This window comes from Sardina pilchardus, chromosome 2 (genome assembly GCF_963854185.1).
Source record: "Sardina pilchardus chromosome 2, fSarPil1.1, whole genome shotgun sequence".
Lineage (NCBI taxonomy): Eukaryota > Metazoa > Chordata > Actinopteri > Clupeiformes > Clupeidae > Sardina > Sardina pilchardus.
The window spans coordinates 14,187,572-14,207,061 of NC_084995.1; the positions used below are offsets into that span (position 1 = coordinate 14,187,572).

Below are 19,490 nucleotides of genomic sequence, written 5' to 3' on the forward strand. Positions count from 1 at the left end.
TTCAAAGATGGAACGGTACTTTCAAAGTCTGAGACAGTGTATAAAGAAATCTGGCATGACAAAAACCATACATTCTACTGTAGTTCAGTTACATATAAAGTTGAGTTTTATTTGTAACGATTGGATATACAAGTTTTATAATGGGTGTACATTTATAAAATTAAAGCCAAATGAATGGAAAACTTTGTCCTGATCTGTCTTTGGTTAAAATATACATCTGTATTACGGTTAAAAATTGACGCAAAACAGTCAGGACAAAAAGAAGCACTGTATACGTATCCAACAAAACTGATTTTTTACATCAATAAAATCCCCATTTTAACCAAGCTGCATTAATAACATGCTTTCCACAAACTCTGTAGACACAGATTTAAGACATCTTTTTTAAATATCAAAATAGATTCTCTTTAAAACTAGCCTGCCTTGTTATATTCATTGCATAGAAATGTAGTGACAACAAAAATAGACAGGGAAAAAAAGTTACACCAATCATTTCTCTTTTCAAGTGCAAGTTAAAATTTAAGTAATTACAGAACAGATCGGCACATGGCTGAAGATGTGACTACGGGTCCTGAAGGAGAGAGCGTGACCCTGTGTGAGAGATCCAAGCCATGACAAATCAGTGTGCTCTGTGTGCTCTGTGTGCTCTGTGTGTGTGTGTGTGTGTGTGTGTGTGTGTGTGTGTGTGTGTGTGTGTGTGTGTGACTCAGTCCGGAGAGTGAACAGGCTGGGGACCAGTCAAGCTCTCCCAGGCCGTGATCAACAGTCCTCCACAGTTCAGTACATCAGCAGTGATGGCGGTACTGGGTACCACTGGATCATCTTTATACAAACAATCAGACCAATATGAACATACTTTTTTTTTCGTAAAGCTTATCGGGACGGTGAAGGAGCCGTGTCCTCATGAACAAAATCCATCTCTGGAATGTATGACTTGTCGCTATGTGCTCAAGCACCCTAGGAAACAGAACAGCTACATGCTAAATGGCTATTCGCTGAGCTGCTGTGGGGCAGGTGTTTCTAGCTGTTACAGCCATTGCTCGGTAGTAAGAGAGAGCAGGATAGGGTTATGCAACTTAACGTGTCAAACGTTGAAAGTGCTGAGTTAGATATTAAGTCATTGATAGTGCTTTTATAGGATGTTACAATGTGTTGTTACATTCAAACAATCGGTCTGGAGTTGAAAAGTTCACACGGTTAAACTGGTTTCTGAAAATGTCGACATTTCACCTGGACCTGCGACCTCACACAATGGCTCTCCACATATCTCCTCAGACCCCAATCCTTCAGTCCAAAAGTCCAAGCTTAAATTTCTTTCTTGCCGCATATTTACACAAAGTATTTGTTTCTTCCAAAATATTAAATACTCATGATTTGTGTGAAAAATAATCTCTCTGCATTTTAAGACTGCAGTACTATCCCTATATTAAACAGCAGGAGGCGCTCTCTCTCTCTCTCTCTCTCTCTCTCGCTTGTTCTCTGGTGCTCAGTCCTGTTTCTCGTGAGGTGGTCAGATGTCGCAGCGCGAGATCACGCCCGAGGGCCCCAGCGGCGGCGTGCCTGGCGTGAGGACGAGCGGGCGCAGCTCCTGATGCTGCGTGCCCGCGCCGAGGGTGAGGGCGGTCGCGGGGGGCAGGGCGGGCAGCCCCATCATCCGCTCCTCCTCGTCCTCCGCCTCCATGTCCACGCAGGCCCCGTTGCCGTTGGGCAGGCCGCTGGCATTGCGCGCCTCCCCTTCCTCCTCCTCCTCCTCCTCCTCCTCCGTCTCCTCGGCCGTCTCCGGGCTGGGCCGGCCGCTGGAGCAGTCCATGGCCTCGGCCTCGGCCTCCGTGTCTCCGTTGCTCCCGCCCTCCGCCTCTTCTTCCCGCCCGGCCCGCGGCCGGAAGGGAGGGATGTCCGACACGGCGTACTTCTTGGCCCAGCTGCTGAGCGGCCTCTGCTTGGCGTCGGCGGCGCCCGACTGCTGCTGCTGCTGCTGCTGTGCCTGCTCGGGCCGCTGGGCATTGGAGCCGGCGGGCGGCGCGCAGAAGGCCTCGCACGGGGGCAGCTGCGGCGAGACGGGCAGCGAGCGGCACTGCCGGCCGGGCAGCTGCCAGGGCTCCGGCCAGGCCACGGAGAGCGCCGCCATGCCGCACGGGTTGCCCGTGGAGACGGCGCCGGGCGGGAGCTGCTGCTGCTGCTGCTGGGAGAGCGACCCTCTCAGGCTGCCCTGAGGCGAGTGCAGGTCGAACATCAGCGAGAACACCGACTTGCTGGGCACGTCGAAGAACTTGATCTTGCCGCCCTTCAGGTCTTCCCGGGCACTGAAGGGGTTAATTTTGGGCGCCCCTCCCCGGCCGCTCCCCTTAGGTCCCGGGTTGTAGTACGGGTCCTGCACGTTGACTTTGCGGCCGGGCTTGCGAGAGAAGACGTCCGATTGGCTGCGCGACAGCCAAATGTTGCGGCGAGGACGGGGGGACTTGGGAGGGATCTTGTCGTCCTGGAAGCCCAGTGGGTTTAGCCTCTTCATACCCTGAAGCTTATCGCCTGGACCTAGACACAGAGAGAGGGAGCGAGGGAGAGTGTTAGATTGACTACAGACAACCACAGAGACTACATGCACCTACTGTACACTAGGGGGCGACATTCACACTTGGATCAAACTACTTCAGCTGAACCACAAGTTAGAAAACAGTCTTTGAGCATTTTTTTCTTTTTTTTTTAAAAAAAAGGTAATTGAGTTTAGCTAAAAGCTGATTATGTCCAAATGGATTTTGGTTACACGAGGTCATACAAAAATAGCAAAAACCTTGATGTCCATTCACTAAATCTCCTCGCCTGGCTTACTTCCCCAGCTCGGAACAGTACAAAATAGACCCTGATAATCTGACACATTATTTCAGCTTGACAAGTCGGCAAAAAAACAAAGCATATGTTATTGCCAGACAGCCCGTACTCCGGCTATAGGCGCATCCAGGTTAGTCAGCAGGGAGCAGCCAGAGAACATGACGCTCCTCAGGTGGCACAGGCTCCCAATTAGCATGAGCGGCGACTCCGCGCGGAGCCCTAATGATTTATGGATGGCAGGCGCTAATTCACTCCACGCCGTGCCTCGCAACGCTCTAATCACCTGTTGGGGGAGGCGCCGCCCCCTTTTTAATTACTCGCCCAGGAAAATTAGACCGTGGGATTGTTAAAACCGCGAGCGTAATTGGACGTTGCCAGCAGACACAGTGTAAAAATAATGGCAGCCATGGCTCATTAGCGAAGGCCATCCCAGGCTGGGGCAGAGGGGCTGTGTGGAGCCCACAGATCCGCGGCGGAGCAGGGGCTGGCTACATTACACAGCCGCCGCGCTTGGCACACACACTGGCCTGCTTGTCTTACAGTCTTCTTGTTCCAGGAAGCCAGCGAGACCCAGGTCTTACATGGGAGCTGGGTGTCGAGTGGCAAATGACAAGTTCAGTTGCAGTGTGTGTGTGAGTGCGTGCGTGCATGTGTATAGTGGGAACATGCACGTTTTTATAAGGGTAAGGGATTTTATTGCTTGTAAAAACCACAAGCAGCGTTCTCAAAGAGGATCAAAGCAAACGTCTGTGTACATGCATAGGAAATGCAGATGGATGACAAGTTAAAAAAAAGGACACATACTTGAAGGAGTAACAAAAAAGGGCACATCCTAAAAGGAGTAAAAAAAGGGCCCATCCTTAAAGGAGTAAAAAATGGGCATATCCTAAAAGGAGTAAAACATTGACAGGAATAAAAGAAGGGGCATATCCCTTAAGGAGTAATCAAGGGGCATATCCTTTTGCTGACTTTCTCTGTCCCAGTGTTGATTTTGGAGAGTGAGAGAGAGAGAGAGACGTACCTTTGGGGATGGTCTTCTTGTCGGCCTCTACAGAGGGGTGGATGCGCTCTCGCTCGGCCTCCTCCACCCGCAAGTGGCCCAGCATCTCCTCGGCCCGCTTCACGATGTCCGGGAAGGACGGCCGCAGCTTCGGGTCCATCTAGGGAAACGCATGAAAAAAGCACTCCTTGACGAACTGAAGAGGCTGGCTGGGACCAAGACCACAGACACCGCAACTCAAACAAAAGGAGGTAAGTGGATCCCTCTGTAGGGATGGCAGAACCGTGCCCGCTCAGAGGAGGGCTACATGAGAAAATACAGACCGGATTGAGGGGGGGGGTGAGCCTTGGGCGCTCAGTGCGGTGCAAGGCAAAGACGGGTTCTTTGTACTCACGTTGCAGCAGTCGAAGGCCAGCTGGAGGAAGTCGGGGGGACAGTCTCCCACCATGTGCTGAAAGGCATGATAGTCCAGGCCAAAGTTCTGCAGGGATGGGGTCACAGGAGTGAGCGCTCAGCCAGAGAAGCCAACCAATAAACAGGAGCCACCAGCCAACAACAACCACACAATTCAGATGTGCTATGCCTAATGTGTGAGTGTGTGTGTTTTTAAAGCTTTTCCTAGAATCCACCGGGAAAGTGGTTGGCAATGGCAGTTTTAGAATTTCAGTATATCAAACAACAGCATAACAATATGCACAAATAAAAACATGTCTACTAATTGTAAAACATGACGGTTATCGTGCAACCCATGAGATATGCTCCTGTATCCTAAAGTCAACAAATCCGTAAGATTTCTTTTTTTAAAAATGTGTCACTGAAGGCTTTAAAAATGTGCCTACAGCTAAGACGGGTCTATGTCTATGTTCTCTGATGAGCACTTGAATAAGAGAGTAGGAGGTCACAACGAGTGTAGTCAACCATCATACACACACACACACACACACACACACACGCAGAGTTCAGAAATATTAATATAAACAAAATATTCACTGGCTTGCTATGCACAAGACCTTCAGGCCTGCTAGTGTGCGCCTCACCTCTGTGCGAGGCAGGAAGTCTGGGTCGGCCTGTATGCGTGCTATAATCTCACAGAGGATTATACCGTAGGAGAAGACGTCTGCCTGCAGGTGGAGAATACATTCACTTCAGTTCAGTTTATTGTCGTCATACAGAGAAGAGCCAGTACAGTGAAATGCCAATGTCAGTACGGTAAAGGCAGCACAACACAAAACAAAACAAAACAAAACAATATGATAAAATACGATAAATACATTGAAATACAACAGAGGGCAGAATAGAAACAGACAAAACAGGCCCAGACAGCCAGATAGTCCTTGATAAAGTTGCTGTGCACAAGGTCACAGTGCATTTAATAAGGTGCAATTGGTTAATGTGTTTATACGATTAAACGTGTATGGGCATGGAGGAGTTAGAGTTCAGTAAAGTTACAGTGCTGGGACAGAACATGGCGTGCACCCTGGTGAATAGCCGCAGATAAAGCCACACACACAGGACCTGCAGCAGGTAAAGACACACACACAGGACCTGCAGCAGGTAAAGACACACACACAGGACCTGCAGCAGGTAAAGCCACACACACAGCACCTGCAGCAGGTAAAGCCACACACACAGGACCTGCAGCAGATACAGCCACACACACAGCACCTGCAGCAGGTAAAGCCACACACACAGCACCTGCAGCAGGTAAAGCCACACACACAGGACCTGCAGCAGGTAAAGCCACACACACAGGACCTGCAGCAGGTAAAGCCACACACACAGCACCTGCAGCAGGTAAAGCCACACACACAGGACCTGCAGCAGGTAAAGCCACACACACAGGACCTGCAGCAGGTAAAGCCACACACACAGGACCTGCAGCAGGTAAAGCCACACACACAGGACCTGCAGCAGGTAAAGACACACACACAGGACCTGCAGCAGGTAAAGCCACACACACAGGACCTGCAGCAGGTAAAGTTATACACATACACCTGCAGCATGGGTCGTCAGACTCTCACCTTCTCATTGTAAGGGTCATCTCGCAGCACTTCTGGTGCCATCCAAAATGGAGATCCCACCACAGCAAGCTTCTCACCTTCAACACTACACACACACACACACAAACACACAAAATAGGAGGTGACTATCAGGTAACAAACACAGATCAATTGACATACTCTACTTGTGCACATCAAAAGTATTGATACATTTCCAATATATTGGGTGTGTTTGCCAACCAAGCCCAGAGTAGAAATGTGGAGCTACGAGACACACCGGGCACACCGCGCTCACTTCCCACCAAGTCTACAACAAAAACAAACGGAGGCTGAGGCTGAGGCCCAGGGATATCACTCACCGCACCTATGCCTATTAATGAGGCCGGGAGCGAGGGGCCAGAGAGAGAGAGAGAGAGAGAGAGAGAGAGAGAGAGAGAGAGATGGAGAGGGCCGCTTCCTTGAGCACTTTCTGATATTATTAGCCCTCTTGTGAACGGTATGTTCCTGCCTAATCAGATGACCCTACCCTGGCTCAGCTCCCTCTACTTGCAGCTAAGGCCTCAACTCTGGACGGCCGTGCCATGCTGCCTCTCACACACACACGCTGCCTCACACACACGCACGCACGCACGCACGCACGCACGCACGCACGCACGCACGCACGCACGCACGCACGCACGCACGCACGCACGCACGCACGCACACACACACACACACACACACACACACACACACACACACACACACACACACACACACACACACACACACACACACACACACACACACACACACACACACACACACACACACACACACACACACACACACACACACACACACACACACACACACACACACAGACACACAGGATACTCTGTGCTGCTGGTTGCCATTGGAATATGATGAAAGGGGGAGGAAAAAACACATAAAAATATCCCTAAAATAAAAGTCTTGATTTCTCCTTTTTTCTCTCTGTTTCAAGTTCCTCAAACAATGATGCAGTATCCTGTTGATATAACAGCATCAGCTCGTTCCAAAAGAGAAGGCTGAATGGGATGGGGTTTCAAAGCTACTTTTGCTACTTCCAGGCATGCAAACTGGTCAGGGGTGAAAAAGGTGAGACTCTTCTCCGACCCCCAGACCCCCCCCCCCCCCCCCCCCCGCGAAAAAAAAAAAAATCTTCCAAAGTGTGAGGGACCCGCTTTCTTTTCTGATGATTTCATAGGCCTAATGGACACAGGGACACTTCACCGATTAGCATTAAGCTTTGTATCTTTAGAAAACTAGTCATGTTTTTGAATGGTCATGCATTATTCCCTCATTTTGCCTTGAGATGGGAGAAATACTGATTTCAATGTTGGACTTCCTGCTTTCAATGATGTAAAAATCATAATTTTACATCATTGAAAGCAGGAAGTCCTATTCATGGGTTTCACTGAAATCCGTATTTCTCCCATCTCAAGGCAAAATGAGGGAATGATGCACGACCATTCAAAAACATGACTGGTTTTCTAAAGATACAAAGCTGCTAATCGGTGAAGTGTCTCTTTAAACTATAAGTCTGAATATTTGTTGGACCAAACCAGGTAATCAATAAACTTGCTTGAGACACACTATTTCAAACTAGGCCTAATATTATTATATAAAATAGGGTAGATAGGCTTTATTTTTTCAAATTGTTTTTAAATGTTTTAATATGCAGCCTAGGCTACTTGTGGTTTATATTATGCTAGTGTGTTTAACCAACCAATAAAGTTATGTGAACTGTCTTCATATTACATGTTAAACTGTAGGCTACCTGTAGGCACAGACTAGGCTACTGATCAGGGTCCTGTAACTCGACAATCAAATGTAAATTTACGTTACGCATGGCTTACGAACTCGTAATGATCCGGGTGTAACTGAAACTTGTCGCAAGTCACACACACTCAAACGGTTACGTGCGTTACGTGTGGTCTGAAGCAGTCGCAACTTTTTTTGGCTACGTTACTATAGCGAATCATTTGAGTTGCAGATCTTTTGCGTAGGCTTTGCGTAATGTCTATGCGCAGTGTGCTTCGAGTAACAGGGCCCACGTTTCTTAAAGACAGCATTAGCATGTCAATCAACTACGTCTCCGGACAAAACAAACCAGACCAGTTTATGAGCATTTAATTCAACTGTCACATTAGCCTTTGATATACTGATAAAGTCTGCCTATTTGCTTCACCTTTTGCCGATCTAGATGGTTCAAACTGCACGTATTCTTCATCAAAATAACTCGTTATGTCTACATTTTTGTCTAATTTCGCTGACTTTCATAACATTAGAAGAAAACAACCTATGCCCGTTGCTTCACTCAGCGTCTTTCTCTAATAGAAGTTGAAAGTTTCAACTAGCCCACCTGTGAAATCCCTCGGCATCTCTCCTTCATCTGTCCAGAATCACTTCCACCTGAGACGCATCTATCTGCGCTCACAACAGGGAGGCTATATTGGCGTGCGCGTTCTGTTCGTTGCGTCTTTGTCAACAATTAGCTTCCACTAATGTTTATTAAACGCATAAGGGCTACATTCACGCATCCCTTGCTGATCAGACACGTTTTAAATGCGGCTCTGGAAACACCTCAAGATGCGTTAGCGTCTGCGCATGATTTTTAAACTCAGTTGTATTCAATTCACCTTGACACCCCCCCCCCCCCTAAATATTTTCTCATCGGATCTGCACGAATCATGTAAGTCACCTATTTTTGATTCAAAACGGCGAATTTCGCCGAAAGGTGAGGAGTTTGCATGCCTGTACTTCAGCTGAGGGTGAATGGCCATGTGTGTGTTAATGTGCACACAGCCCAGAGGGACTGAGGAAGAGGGGTACAGGAGAGGGGTGTGTTGAGGAAGAGGGGTACAGGAGAGGGGTGTGTTGAGGAAGAGGGGTACAGGAGAGTGGTGTGTTGAGGTAGAGGGGTACAGGAGAGGGGTGTGTTGAGGTAGAGGGGTCCAGGAGAGGGGTGTGTTGAGGTAGAGGGGTACAGGAGAGGGGTGTGTTGCAGAGGTCACTCACTCATCACTGGGGATCTTCTCAGCAAGGCCGAAGTCTCCAACTACTGCAGAGTAGCCATTCTCATCGGACTTTATCAGGCAGTTCTGTTGGTGAACAAACACACACAAAGACCTCAAAGCCTGTTTGATGCATCTCCAGACAAATGTTCAAAACTGTCCTTTTAAATACAGGCTGTGGGGGATTTATGAAAGCCACAGAAGAATGTAAACAATGTTTTTTACAAGAGAAGACTCCAGCTGTGCAGAAAACATAAAGCCCCCCAGCCCCCCAACCCCCCCACCCCCCGGTCATATGCTGCGACCGAAACATAACACAAGAGGTCGACAGCAAAACAGACAAGACCAGAGAGGACCAGGTCTCTCTCTCTCCTTAATGTACCATAACCAACTTTTAAATTGTTTACTGTTAAATTGAGCTATTGTATTGTTGTTATCTGTATGTCGCTTTGGACAGAAGCGTCTACTGCATACCATAACCATGACCATAAAGGAACATTGAGGGAGCGATTGGCTAACTGGCCTTACCCACTTCCAGTGAATTATGCTAAGTTAGGCTAACAGTGTCAGACTCAGTTATTGCACACACAGAGCAGAGAGGAGGGGTATGTACCCTCTCATCCAACTCAGGGGTAGACGGCAAATGAGTTTATCTCCCAACATGTTGGCGTGTTCCTTGAAAGGCTGTGCTTAAAGGCTTCCTTTCAGGCTGTGCTCCTCTCACCTTGGAGGTCAGGTCCCTGTGGAAGATGCCTTTGGAGTGCAGGTAGCCCAGGCCCATGGCGATCTCACAGGCCAGCTTCACCCGAGTCGTCCAGCTCAGGTACTTGTTGCTGTCCAGCAGTTGCTCCAGGTTGCCGCCGTTTATGTACTGAGAAACACAGCAAGCGAGCACATTTAGACTGCAGCAGGTGGACTTCGCTTAGAAATGAAACATTTAGTAAACGTTGCCACCCAACAGGACTTGCATTCTATGCATACCTCTCATAAGCGCTTATACTTATTAACAGCTAACCGGGCCTGTGTGACCTATTTAGAACAAACTGAACTGTAGGAAACATCAGTTGTTGATTGACAGCATGACTCAGAGGTGTTCCTAAGGTCTAAATACAACGTTATGGGTTGGGGTAGTAAGGTGGTATGTAAGCATTATCATAACCAAAAGGTCACAAATTAACCTGCCGATTCACTGCGGTCTGAAAGTCACTATTTGAGTCCTTATCAGTAGCAGCAGTAAACATAAGATGGGCCAATATTTCATGAGTGTACTTCCTGTTGACCTGGGGGGGGGGGGTAGTTTTCAGAGAACACTGTTTAGAGTAAAATCTAAACACACTGTGGCAAATGGTTACAACTTACATCCAGTGCTGAAGATCACAGGATTTAATGTGACTGGCTGGGTGTCCATCCAATTCACAAATTTTAAGTACATCAGTGAAAAAAGTGTAAGTGTACGCGTAAAACGTGTGTGTGTGTGTCGATCTGCTGTGTTATGGAAATGAATTTGGACCTAATAAAGGGAAGACTTGTGAGGCTGTCAGGGCAGTCATCTTCAACGGAAACATGCAATAAAAACTGTAGCAATGTGCATTTATGCAAATAAACCCAATAAATGTAGTTTTCCCATCATCCTTAGTTGCAAAATGTAATACCTTACGCACACTAGGAGTAAATTCACCCCCTCTGGTGAAGCAATGTCTTATAAAACATACAAAAACAAATGCAGAGTTTCCCCTTCCATTTGCCATTTACTAGATGACTAGATTTCCCATTTGGATGGTGAACAACTGCCTTTAACAGTGGGATGGGATGGGAACCTGGCTAATGGCCCATGTGTGAGTTTGTGTCTGTGGTCTCTGTGGGCACCCACAGCGGGCGCTTAAAGCCCCAGCCATTTGTTAAGCGCACAGCAGGTCCCTCCTAACAATGACATAGTAATCTTTTAAACTGCCGTGTTGTGTGACATTAAAGTAGTGCGCTGCGCGTAATCTAATTCAGCAGACATCGAGTCGCGCCGCGGCTATCACCGGGAGGAAACGTCGGGCACCCTGCGATACAATACCGGCTTTGTGGAGGAATTATTTGACATGACACTTATCTAATTAGAGCCTCCGGGGTCTCTCCACAGTGGCCTACTTCAGTAAACGTGGAGAAAAACGCTGTTTTGATAGGGCGAGAGAGCAGCGCGGCTGCAGGGGAGAGGCAGTCCAGGGCAAGCTCGAGGAAGCCGTCGCCGCCGCCACCACCACCAACCCCCTCCTCCACCCCCTTCCAACTAAAAACAGCGGTGAAATTGTGCTTGCCTGGACTGGAGAAGGGCGCTCAGCGGTCGGGGCGGGCGGGCGGGCGGTCGTTTGGCCGGTCGGTGACCTGAGCTGGTTAAGTGTGCCAGTGGAAGAGCTCCTGTGATCTGTGGCTGTCTGACAGTTCCTTGCTATCTTTTACTGCCAAAGCCGTGTGAATGGGATTACTGTGCGAGGCTTAACGAGTGCACACACAGACCCAGACACACTGGCACACACACGCACGCACACACACTCACACTCGCACACAATAAAGCCATGTAGACCAGCTCTCCGGTGCGTGTGTAGGCTGTATTGCATCATGAAGTCATGGTAGATCTGGGATAGGTGTTCCGAGACCTTTAACCAGCATAGTTAACAAATCTACTCAAAATACCACAACCAAGGCATGATGGAAAAATACAGCGTAAAATCCCGCAAACCTAAGTGCAGGCTTGTCTTAATGTTCCATTCAGGCTCCCAAGGAATCAAATGCGCTTTCTACCCTGTTATTAACGAGAGGGAAACATTTCCTGGAGGCTTTATGTGTTGTCAAGGCTCCCGTGGTACCAGGTAAGCGGCATGTTTTGGCGCCGCCAGAGGAAGTGTGATCTAATGCTTACTTCTGACTTCCGGGGAGGAATGACAGGTGTGTGTGTGTGTGTGTGTGTGTGTGTGTGTGTGTGTGTGTATGTGTCTATGTGTGTGTGTGTGTGTGTGTGTGCTATTCCGCTCACTTCAGATGCAGGGTCTTAGATATCACTCTCTCCAAATACACTGTCCCCACCATCTCCTGTGAATCCACATGCTGTGTCTATTTTCTGCCTTGTTTACTTCAGTGCGCTGCAAACACGCGGGCCAGAGAGGCCGGCCCCTTCAGGCTGGACAGTGATGATGGCGTGTGCGGACTGATCAAGGTCTAGGTCTCCACGGGCCTTTGTCTTGGCCACGTGCATCCGGCGCTCTGGGCCGATTTGCAGGAGGACTGTGCGGGCTTGCTGGGTGCACTGGTGCATGCAGACAATCTAATCCACCAGCAGTGTCTGGGGTGATGGGGGTCTTTTTGACCTTGATGTTGGTGGAGGGAATTCCCCCTCATGCCCTCCCCGCCCCAAGCACACACACGCATACTACACACACGCACACACGCACGCACGGGCAGCTCTCCATCCTGCAGGGGCAGCTCCAGACAGACAGTGGGGGGTTGGTGCTGGTCCTGGGGGCCGGGGGCCGAGATGCTGATGAGGGATTACTCCGTCTTTAGCCCTCAAATTCCTCTGGAGCTCCGCCGGCATCTGCCGTCTGCTGCCCGCCTTGCTTCACCATACCATGCCATGCCAAGCTATGCCGTGCCACACTACGCTCCTCTCCTCCAAATCAGGCAGAGGTTGGACGCCCGTAACGGGCACCGGAGGACCAGGCCGGCCAGGTCAGAGGGCTCTGGGGGCCGCGCCAGGCCGAGTGACCTCATGGGCTCGCTCTCTGGCCGGTTGACCGCGTCGCTGGAAAAAAATAAAAGCGGGCCGTTCATTCGGTCAGTGCGGCGCGGCGTCCAGCGCAACGCGCACCTTTCCAGAGCTAATCCCCCTCTGGCGCGGGCAGTGGCCTCGAGGAGCGCCGCCACGGCAGCATGCGGATAAAGAGCGTGAATGCCTGATGCAGACGGCCAGCGAAACCCCCTGGCGGGCCGCGGGTCAAATGAAACGGCGACGACAGCAGGACTCGTCAGGCTGCACTATGGGGAGGCGTGAGTCGACGAGGGCAGGACAATGGGCTCGGCGAAAGACGGGGCGAAAATGAATCATCGCTCCGTTTGGATCGGATTCAGGACGGTATAAAACACTTGGGGTTACGTGCGGCTTGGAATAATAGCATAATCCCCCGTGGGTTAGGGATTACTGGCCATTAGAATTGCCCTAATGCCTCATTCCGCTAATGTGCATCAGCACAGCGAAAGCGGAGCAAAGGTCAATGTGCCAACGGCAAGGACAGCCTCGCTCAAGCCTCAAAGCCCGCCGCCCGTCATCCTCCGCCAGCCACGCCACCTTCATCGCTCAGGACGGGACGGCTCCGCAGGGTGGACGGGCGTCAGAACGGGCGTTTCATGAAGGCTACCTGGTGCAGCTGGATCAGAACCTACACGTCCAGTTGGGTCGTCAAACATCAGAGAGTCACCTGACCTAAGACATTCTGAAAAGACAGTGTCGTCTTCTTTGCCTGAAGAAAACCCTGTCGGTTCGAAAAGGGACATTTGGGGGCATTCTCATTCTCTCTTTTGTTTTACCTGCGTACACTTTGTCCTGCACCTGGTCTTAAGATAGGTCTCCTGACCTCCCAGTGAGGTCATGCAGCCTCGCAGCCTTCCAGTCAGTCCACGAGTCATACCTCCCTTGGGGCCTACGTGCTCACGGTGACAGTGAGCCGTGAGTCCACTGCATAGATTGCGTGCAGAATCACAGTCTGATGAGTTGTCTTTTGACAAATGCTGTTGATTTGTGAAGATACAGCTAGGACTTCTCTCACACACTTTCCAGATGATCTATTTTTATAATGGTGTAATCTCACACTGGTTCTATATTTCTCTCTCTCCTTCTCTCACTGTTTCTCTCTCTCTCTCTCTCTCTCTCTCTCTCTCTCTCTCTCTCTCTCTCTCTCTCTCTCTCTCTCTCTCTCTCTCTCTCTCTCTCTCTCTCTCTCTCTCTCTCTCTCTCTCTCTCTCTCTCTCTCTCACTCACACACATACACACGTGAGGTTAGGAATACATTTTCACTGCCTCATGCCTGCCTAAGTGAATCCTTCCCTCGGGTCCTGTGAAACACTGTCCCACTGTTCGCAATGTTGGATGGTATGGCTTGGTCCTTTCATGTCTGTTCCAAATGTTAGATGGTACAGATGGTACAGGGTTTGATACTTTCATGTCAATGGACAGTCAGACTGGGAAGGAAGTCTAAGTAACGGCAGATGTTTGAGGAAACATGTTAGGGTTGTGAAGTAAAAATATGATGGTAAGACCGGACACATGGGTGGTGTTGTTGGTTAGAGGTTTCCATCGTGACTGTTGTAATCAGAAGTGAGGAGTGACTATGAATGAAAAGGTTTGAGGAACTCCCATTTGGATAACTGAGCTCCCTGACTGCAAACAAAGAGGAAGTATAATATGAACACCATGCTACTTTCCCTAAAACCTAGAACTCCGAAAAAAGAGAGAAACAAAACACTGATTATCTGCAGCTCAATGAGAGTATAGTGGCCAGTTACAGTCACAAAACGAAAACAAAATTGTGCCGTTGTTGTACAGTTGGTGTGTCAACATGCGTACTTGCAACATAGACACAGTCGGGTGATGGCCCAATGCTAACTGTACTCCAGGACACAGCATGTTTGCACAGACACAGCACAACAACTCTTGCATGCAGAGCAGACAGTCACTTAAACACTGGATCATTCCCCACACGCTCAATTAAAATGTCCCGTAACTGACAACATCTGCGTTGTGCATGGACACGCCACAGCTACTTTCTTAAGAGGAGCAGACCATTACTTCACAGTAGATCATTCCCATAACTGACCACATGTCCTCCCTGCTGACCGGCCACTGCCCAATGGCGGCGTGCTGCTGGAGGATGGATGAGTGCCACTGATTTCACACATCGTGGGTGCGGGTTTGACGGCATATTTTGTCGACAGTGCATGCACACTGTGACCAGGGCGAAGCCAGATGCACAAAGTGGGCAGAGTTTCTAACATAGATAGATCAGAATTGAACACTGGTTGCACGAGATTACTTCAGTCAATTTCACTTCACTGGAGAGTCCCCGCCTAGACGTATAGCTTCCCGCTGCCTATATCGCCGGCGATCTCGGGCCCCATGTCCACATGGTCCACCTCGGTCAACTCTAGAGCTCTTCTGCTGGGTCCCCCACGGCCATTTTAACAATACATCATACAGAGAATGTTCTCAGCTTCCATCTCATTTTAGGGGAACACAAGCTAGAATCAGATCAGTGCCTGCAATATGGAAAACAGGAAGCAGTCACATTTTACATCTAGTTGTAATGCACAAGGCATTCAAACTTTTTTATGAACACAACAATGGTTATGAGGAAATAGGATAGTAGGGGGTTAAGTGTCAAAGCCACTATAGCCTCAGGAGTGCTGAGCCCTGAGAAGTGAGCGGATACGCTACCTACTAGTCCAGACTGCTGTGAGAAGTGAGAGGGTGTGCTAGCTACTAGTCCAGACTGTCGTGAGGTGAGAGGGTGTGCTAGCTACTAGTCCAGACTGCTGTGAGAAGTGAGAGGGTGTGCTAGCTACTAGTCCAGACTGTCGTGAGGTGAGAGGGTGTGCTAGCTACTAGTCCAGACTGCTGTGAGAAGTGAGAGGGTGTGCTAGCTACTAGTCCAGACTGTCGTGAGGTGAGAGGGTGTGCTAGCTACTAGTCCAGACTGCTGTGAGAAGTGAGAGGGTGTGCTAGCTACTAGTCCAGACTGCTGTGAGAAGTGAGAGGGTGTGCTAGCTACTAGTCCAGACTGCTGTGAGAAGTGAGAGGGTGTGCTAGCTACTAGTCCAGACTGTCGTGAGGTGAGAGGGTGTGCTAGCTACTAGTCCAGACTGCTGTGAGAAGTGAGAGGGTGTGCTAGCTACTAGTCCAGACTGTCGTGAGGTGAGAGGGTGTGCTAGCTAGTAGTCCAGACTGTCGTGAGGTGAGAGGGTGTGCTAGCTACTAGTCCAGACTGTCGTGACGTGAGAGGGTGTGCTAGCTACTAGTCCAGACTGTCGTGAGGTGAGAGGGTGTGCTAGCTACTAGTCCAGACTGCTGTGAGAGGTGAGAGGGTGCCCTAGCTACTAGTCCAGACTGCCGTGAGAGGTGAGAGGGTGCGCTAGCTCGCGGGCACCATACTTAAAAGTGCCCGTAAGTGGACGCTGATTACAGGCTGCAGTCAGGAACACATGGCGTGCGTAGCGCAGCTCAGCGCAGTGCTCTTTACTCTCACTCTGGGCCAAAGGGGCCCCTTTGGTGGAACAGCACGGCGGCTGCAAACAGCGCAGACAGTGTTGTGCTCTCCCAGAGGGCCTGTACAGACTTGTCCCTTGGAAAGGCTACATTCCTTTGTTAAACACGTCGCCGGAGGACCCAGAAGGACAACAAGAGGGTGAGAGGACACCCAAAGGGAGGGGAAGAAAAAGATGAGAGAGAGAGAGTGTGTGTGAGAGAGAGAATATGAGAGAGATATAGAGAACGAGAGAGGGGGAGAAAGAGAGAGATAAAAAAAATGAGAGAGAGAGATAGAGAAAGAGAGAGAAATAGAGAACGAGAGAGAGGGAGAAAGAGATAGAGAATGAGAGAGAGATAGAGAACAAGAGAGAGAGAGAGAGAAAGAGAGATAGAGAATGAGAGAGATAGAGAACAAGAGAGAGAGAGAGAGAAAGAGAGATAGAGAATGAGAGAGAGAGAGAGATAGAGAACAAGAGAGAGAGGGAGAGAGAAATAGAGGAACTCCTCCACACATTTCACTGCTTCATTAACCTGCCAGCCTGACAGAGACTGCTGCCCATTAACTCTGCCTAGCTGGAGCAGGAAATGACTGACTTAACACCACCGTAAAATCACACTTAACTTTGAGTAGAGAGACTAAACACATTGTTGGTGATAAAAACAGGGCTTTCAGGTCTTCTCACTCCAACAGCGTTTAGTGCACTTTAATCAACCTTAGTGTGTTTTACTCCTTATGTCTGTTTGCTTGCATCGGTCAGAATGCATCAACAACGGCAACTCGGGTCAGCACCAAATTAATCCGTTTGAGACCTCCACAGAGAAGAGTAGTTGATCCACATCATGAGTTGGATAGCTATATCAGATTGGCCAGTCGTCTGTCTCAATTCCAATGCACCAATTCACTATTTTCCAGCCGCACAAATGTCATCGGTTGAAATGATAAATGCAAATATTGTCGGCTACTAAAAAATTGCCAGGTTACAGATTAACTCAAGTGGCTCTGCCTTCATTGCTAAATGGTAAATGCCACGTTATATTTTGAAGACAAACACCAAATGACCGATGGTGAAGTTGGGTCGGTTTAGATATAATGTAAAACTGAACCAAACCTTCATCATGTTGCAACATTGTAACAACGTGTTCCCTGCTGTGGACTAAAGCAATCAAGTTGTCGTATGTTTGAAAAACGCCTTCAGCATGCGTCAGGCAGCCCCAGTTGGTCCTGCCATTCCCAGATGTGACAAACACCATCAGGTAACTGCTTCACCTGAGGATTCTAACCCCCACCTGAAACAGGTGTGCCTCTTACCTCTGTCAGGGCATGGAGCTGACCTTCCTGGACACAAACACCCATGAATCTGCCAGGGAGAGAGGGAGGAGAGAAGAGGGAGAGACACAAAAGTACAAGTCAGTCACTTTCACCCACTAATTTACTTGTCTGGTTGAGCAGAACGTATGAAGGCAACAGAGTCTGACAACAAACCATGACAAATGCAGCTAGAGCAAAAACAAAGTTATTATATGTTGGGTAAAAAAAAAAAAAAAGAAAAAACAGCGCCAGTAAGATTGGCTGTGCATTCCTGCTTTTATGAACGTAGAAGGAAAACACTTGTAGTCAAGAGTGCAGGTATTAAGAGTGCTTCCCCCCACTGGGCAGTAGTCCAGACCAATAACCAGCGGATCCTGCAAATGACATTCAGATGCTGCAGCGCGGAGATGCTCCACTGAGACTGATGACACTGAGCTCGGCACTACAGCTACTTGGAAGGGAAAAGCTGGGAAATGCATAGACCTGTAACCGGCAACCTGAAAATACAGATCCCTAAGGAAACACTGCAGGACTGAGCAAAATGTACTGTTTTGTTTGGGGCTGTGTTCTAATTAAATGGTCAAAACAAGTTGAAATTATTCAACTGTTTTATATTTTATATTTTATATTTTAAGTTAATTTTAGTATAACTGTGAGCGGTCTAGTAAGAGTTAAGGCCACTAGCTCCTCCCAGTACCTACGAGGAGCAAGACCTAACATGAGTGTTTTTCCCCCCAAATGGAAAACATAACAAATTACTCTCTCTTTATCGGCATTCCATCTCTCAGCTCACTGGGACTGTGTGAGTGAGAGAGAGAGGGAGAGAGAGAGAGAGAGAGAGAGAGTGAGTGTGTGTGTGTGTGTGTGTGTGTGTGTATGTGTGTGTGTGTTTGAGAGAGAGTGAGGGAGTGTGAGTGTGAGTGTATGTGTCAGTGTGTATGTTTGTGAGTGTGAGTGTGTGTGTGCATAAGTGTGTGTGTGAGTGTGTGGAATGTGTGTGTGTTTTTACAGCCCCTCATTGCAGATCGTTAGCGACCCAGGAGAGACTGGGGTAGCCTGTGTGGGCTCTTACGGCACCAGCAGGCACCATCAGTGTTGAACGACCCTCACCGGCAGGGCCGTCACACACACACACACACACACACACACACACACACACACACACACACACACACACACACACACACACACACACACACACACACACACACACACACACACACACACACACACACACACACACACGGGCAGGGCTGTCACACACACACACACACACACACACACACACACACACACGGGCAGGGCCGTCACACACACACACACACACACACACACACACACACACACACACACACACACACACACACGGGCACGGCCGTCACACACGTGAGCCGCCGAGACACACACACAGCAAACATTTGTGAGCAGCTTTTAGGTTATGGCCCAATAAACTCCCGAGCCCGAGTTTATGGCTGGTCCTTGCTGGGATTTCATCAACAAAGACCCCCTCAGAACTCTGCTGTCAGCACTAGGGCCCCAAACGCCCTGGCCAAGCGGGACGCAACAATGCGGCGATTGTGGCGCGCGCACACACACGGCCTCTGTCTCTGTCCCCCCTGCGCTTGGCCACTGCTCCCTTGTGCAAACCAACAGTGGCGCATCACAAATATGGAACGGCTGAAACAATTCGAGTCACTCGGCCCATAATGTGGGACGATCCAGCATGTTGACAAAGGAGAAGTCTGCGCTGGCCGGAACAAGCAACAGACTACACAACAGACTGTTTAACATGTTTAACCAATGAACAGATCCAGCTCCATAACTCTGCAGGGGGGGGGGGTCCCTTCAGCAGCACTGGCTTCTCTCAGAATAGCACACATATACAGCATAATATCTTACAAAACGTCCTTCAAAAACAAACATAAACAAACACTAAGAAATTGCAGTACTACTGCAGAGTTTGACAAAATGACAAAAGTCACTTTTCCATAACACTGGACATTTGCTATACTCTGACAAGTAAATAAATCCTATTCCT

At 49.0% G+C, this 19,490-nt stretch overlaps 1 protein-coding gene across 2 annotated transcripts in view; it reads right to left on the reverse strand.

Moving 5' to 3' along the window:
* Nucleotides 1-140: 140 nt before the first annotated feature.
* Nucleotides 141-19,490, reverse strand: part of tesk2 (testis associated actin remodelling kinase 2) — a 31,734-nt gene continuing 12,384 nt past the window's right edge. For both annotated transcript variants that reach the window (XM_062519800.1, XM_062519793.1), the window contains exons 4-11: nt 17,453-17,501; nt 9,589-9,735; nt 8,869-8,951; nt 5,848-5,932; nt 4,864-4,947; nt 4,221-4,307; nt 3,848-3,986; nt 141-2,532 (exon numbers count right to left, since the gene is read on the reverse strand). In XM_062519800.1, coding sequence (XP_062375784.1) covers nt 1,511-2,532; nt 3,848-3,986; nt 4,221-4,307; nt 4,864-4,947; nt 5,848-5,932; nt 8,869-8,951; nt 9,589-9,735; nt 17,453-17,501 — 1,696 coding nt within the window. In that variant the 3' untranslated portion in view covers nt 141-1,510. The remainder of the gene's footprint in view (nt 2,533-3,847; nt 3,987-4,220; nt 4,308-4,863; nt 4,948-5,847; nt 5,933-8,868; nt 8,952-9,588; nt 9,736-17,452; nt 17,502-19,490) is intronic.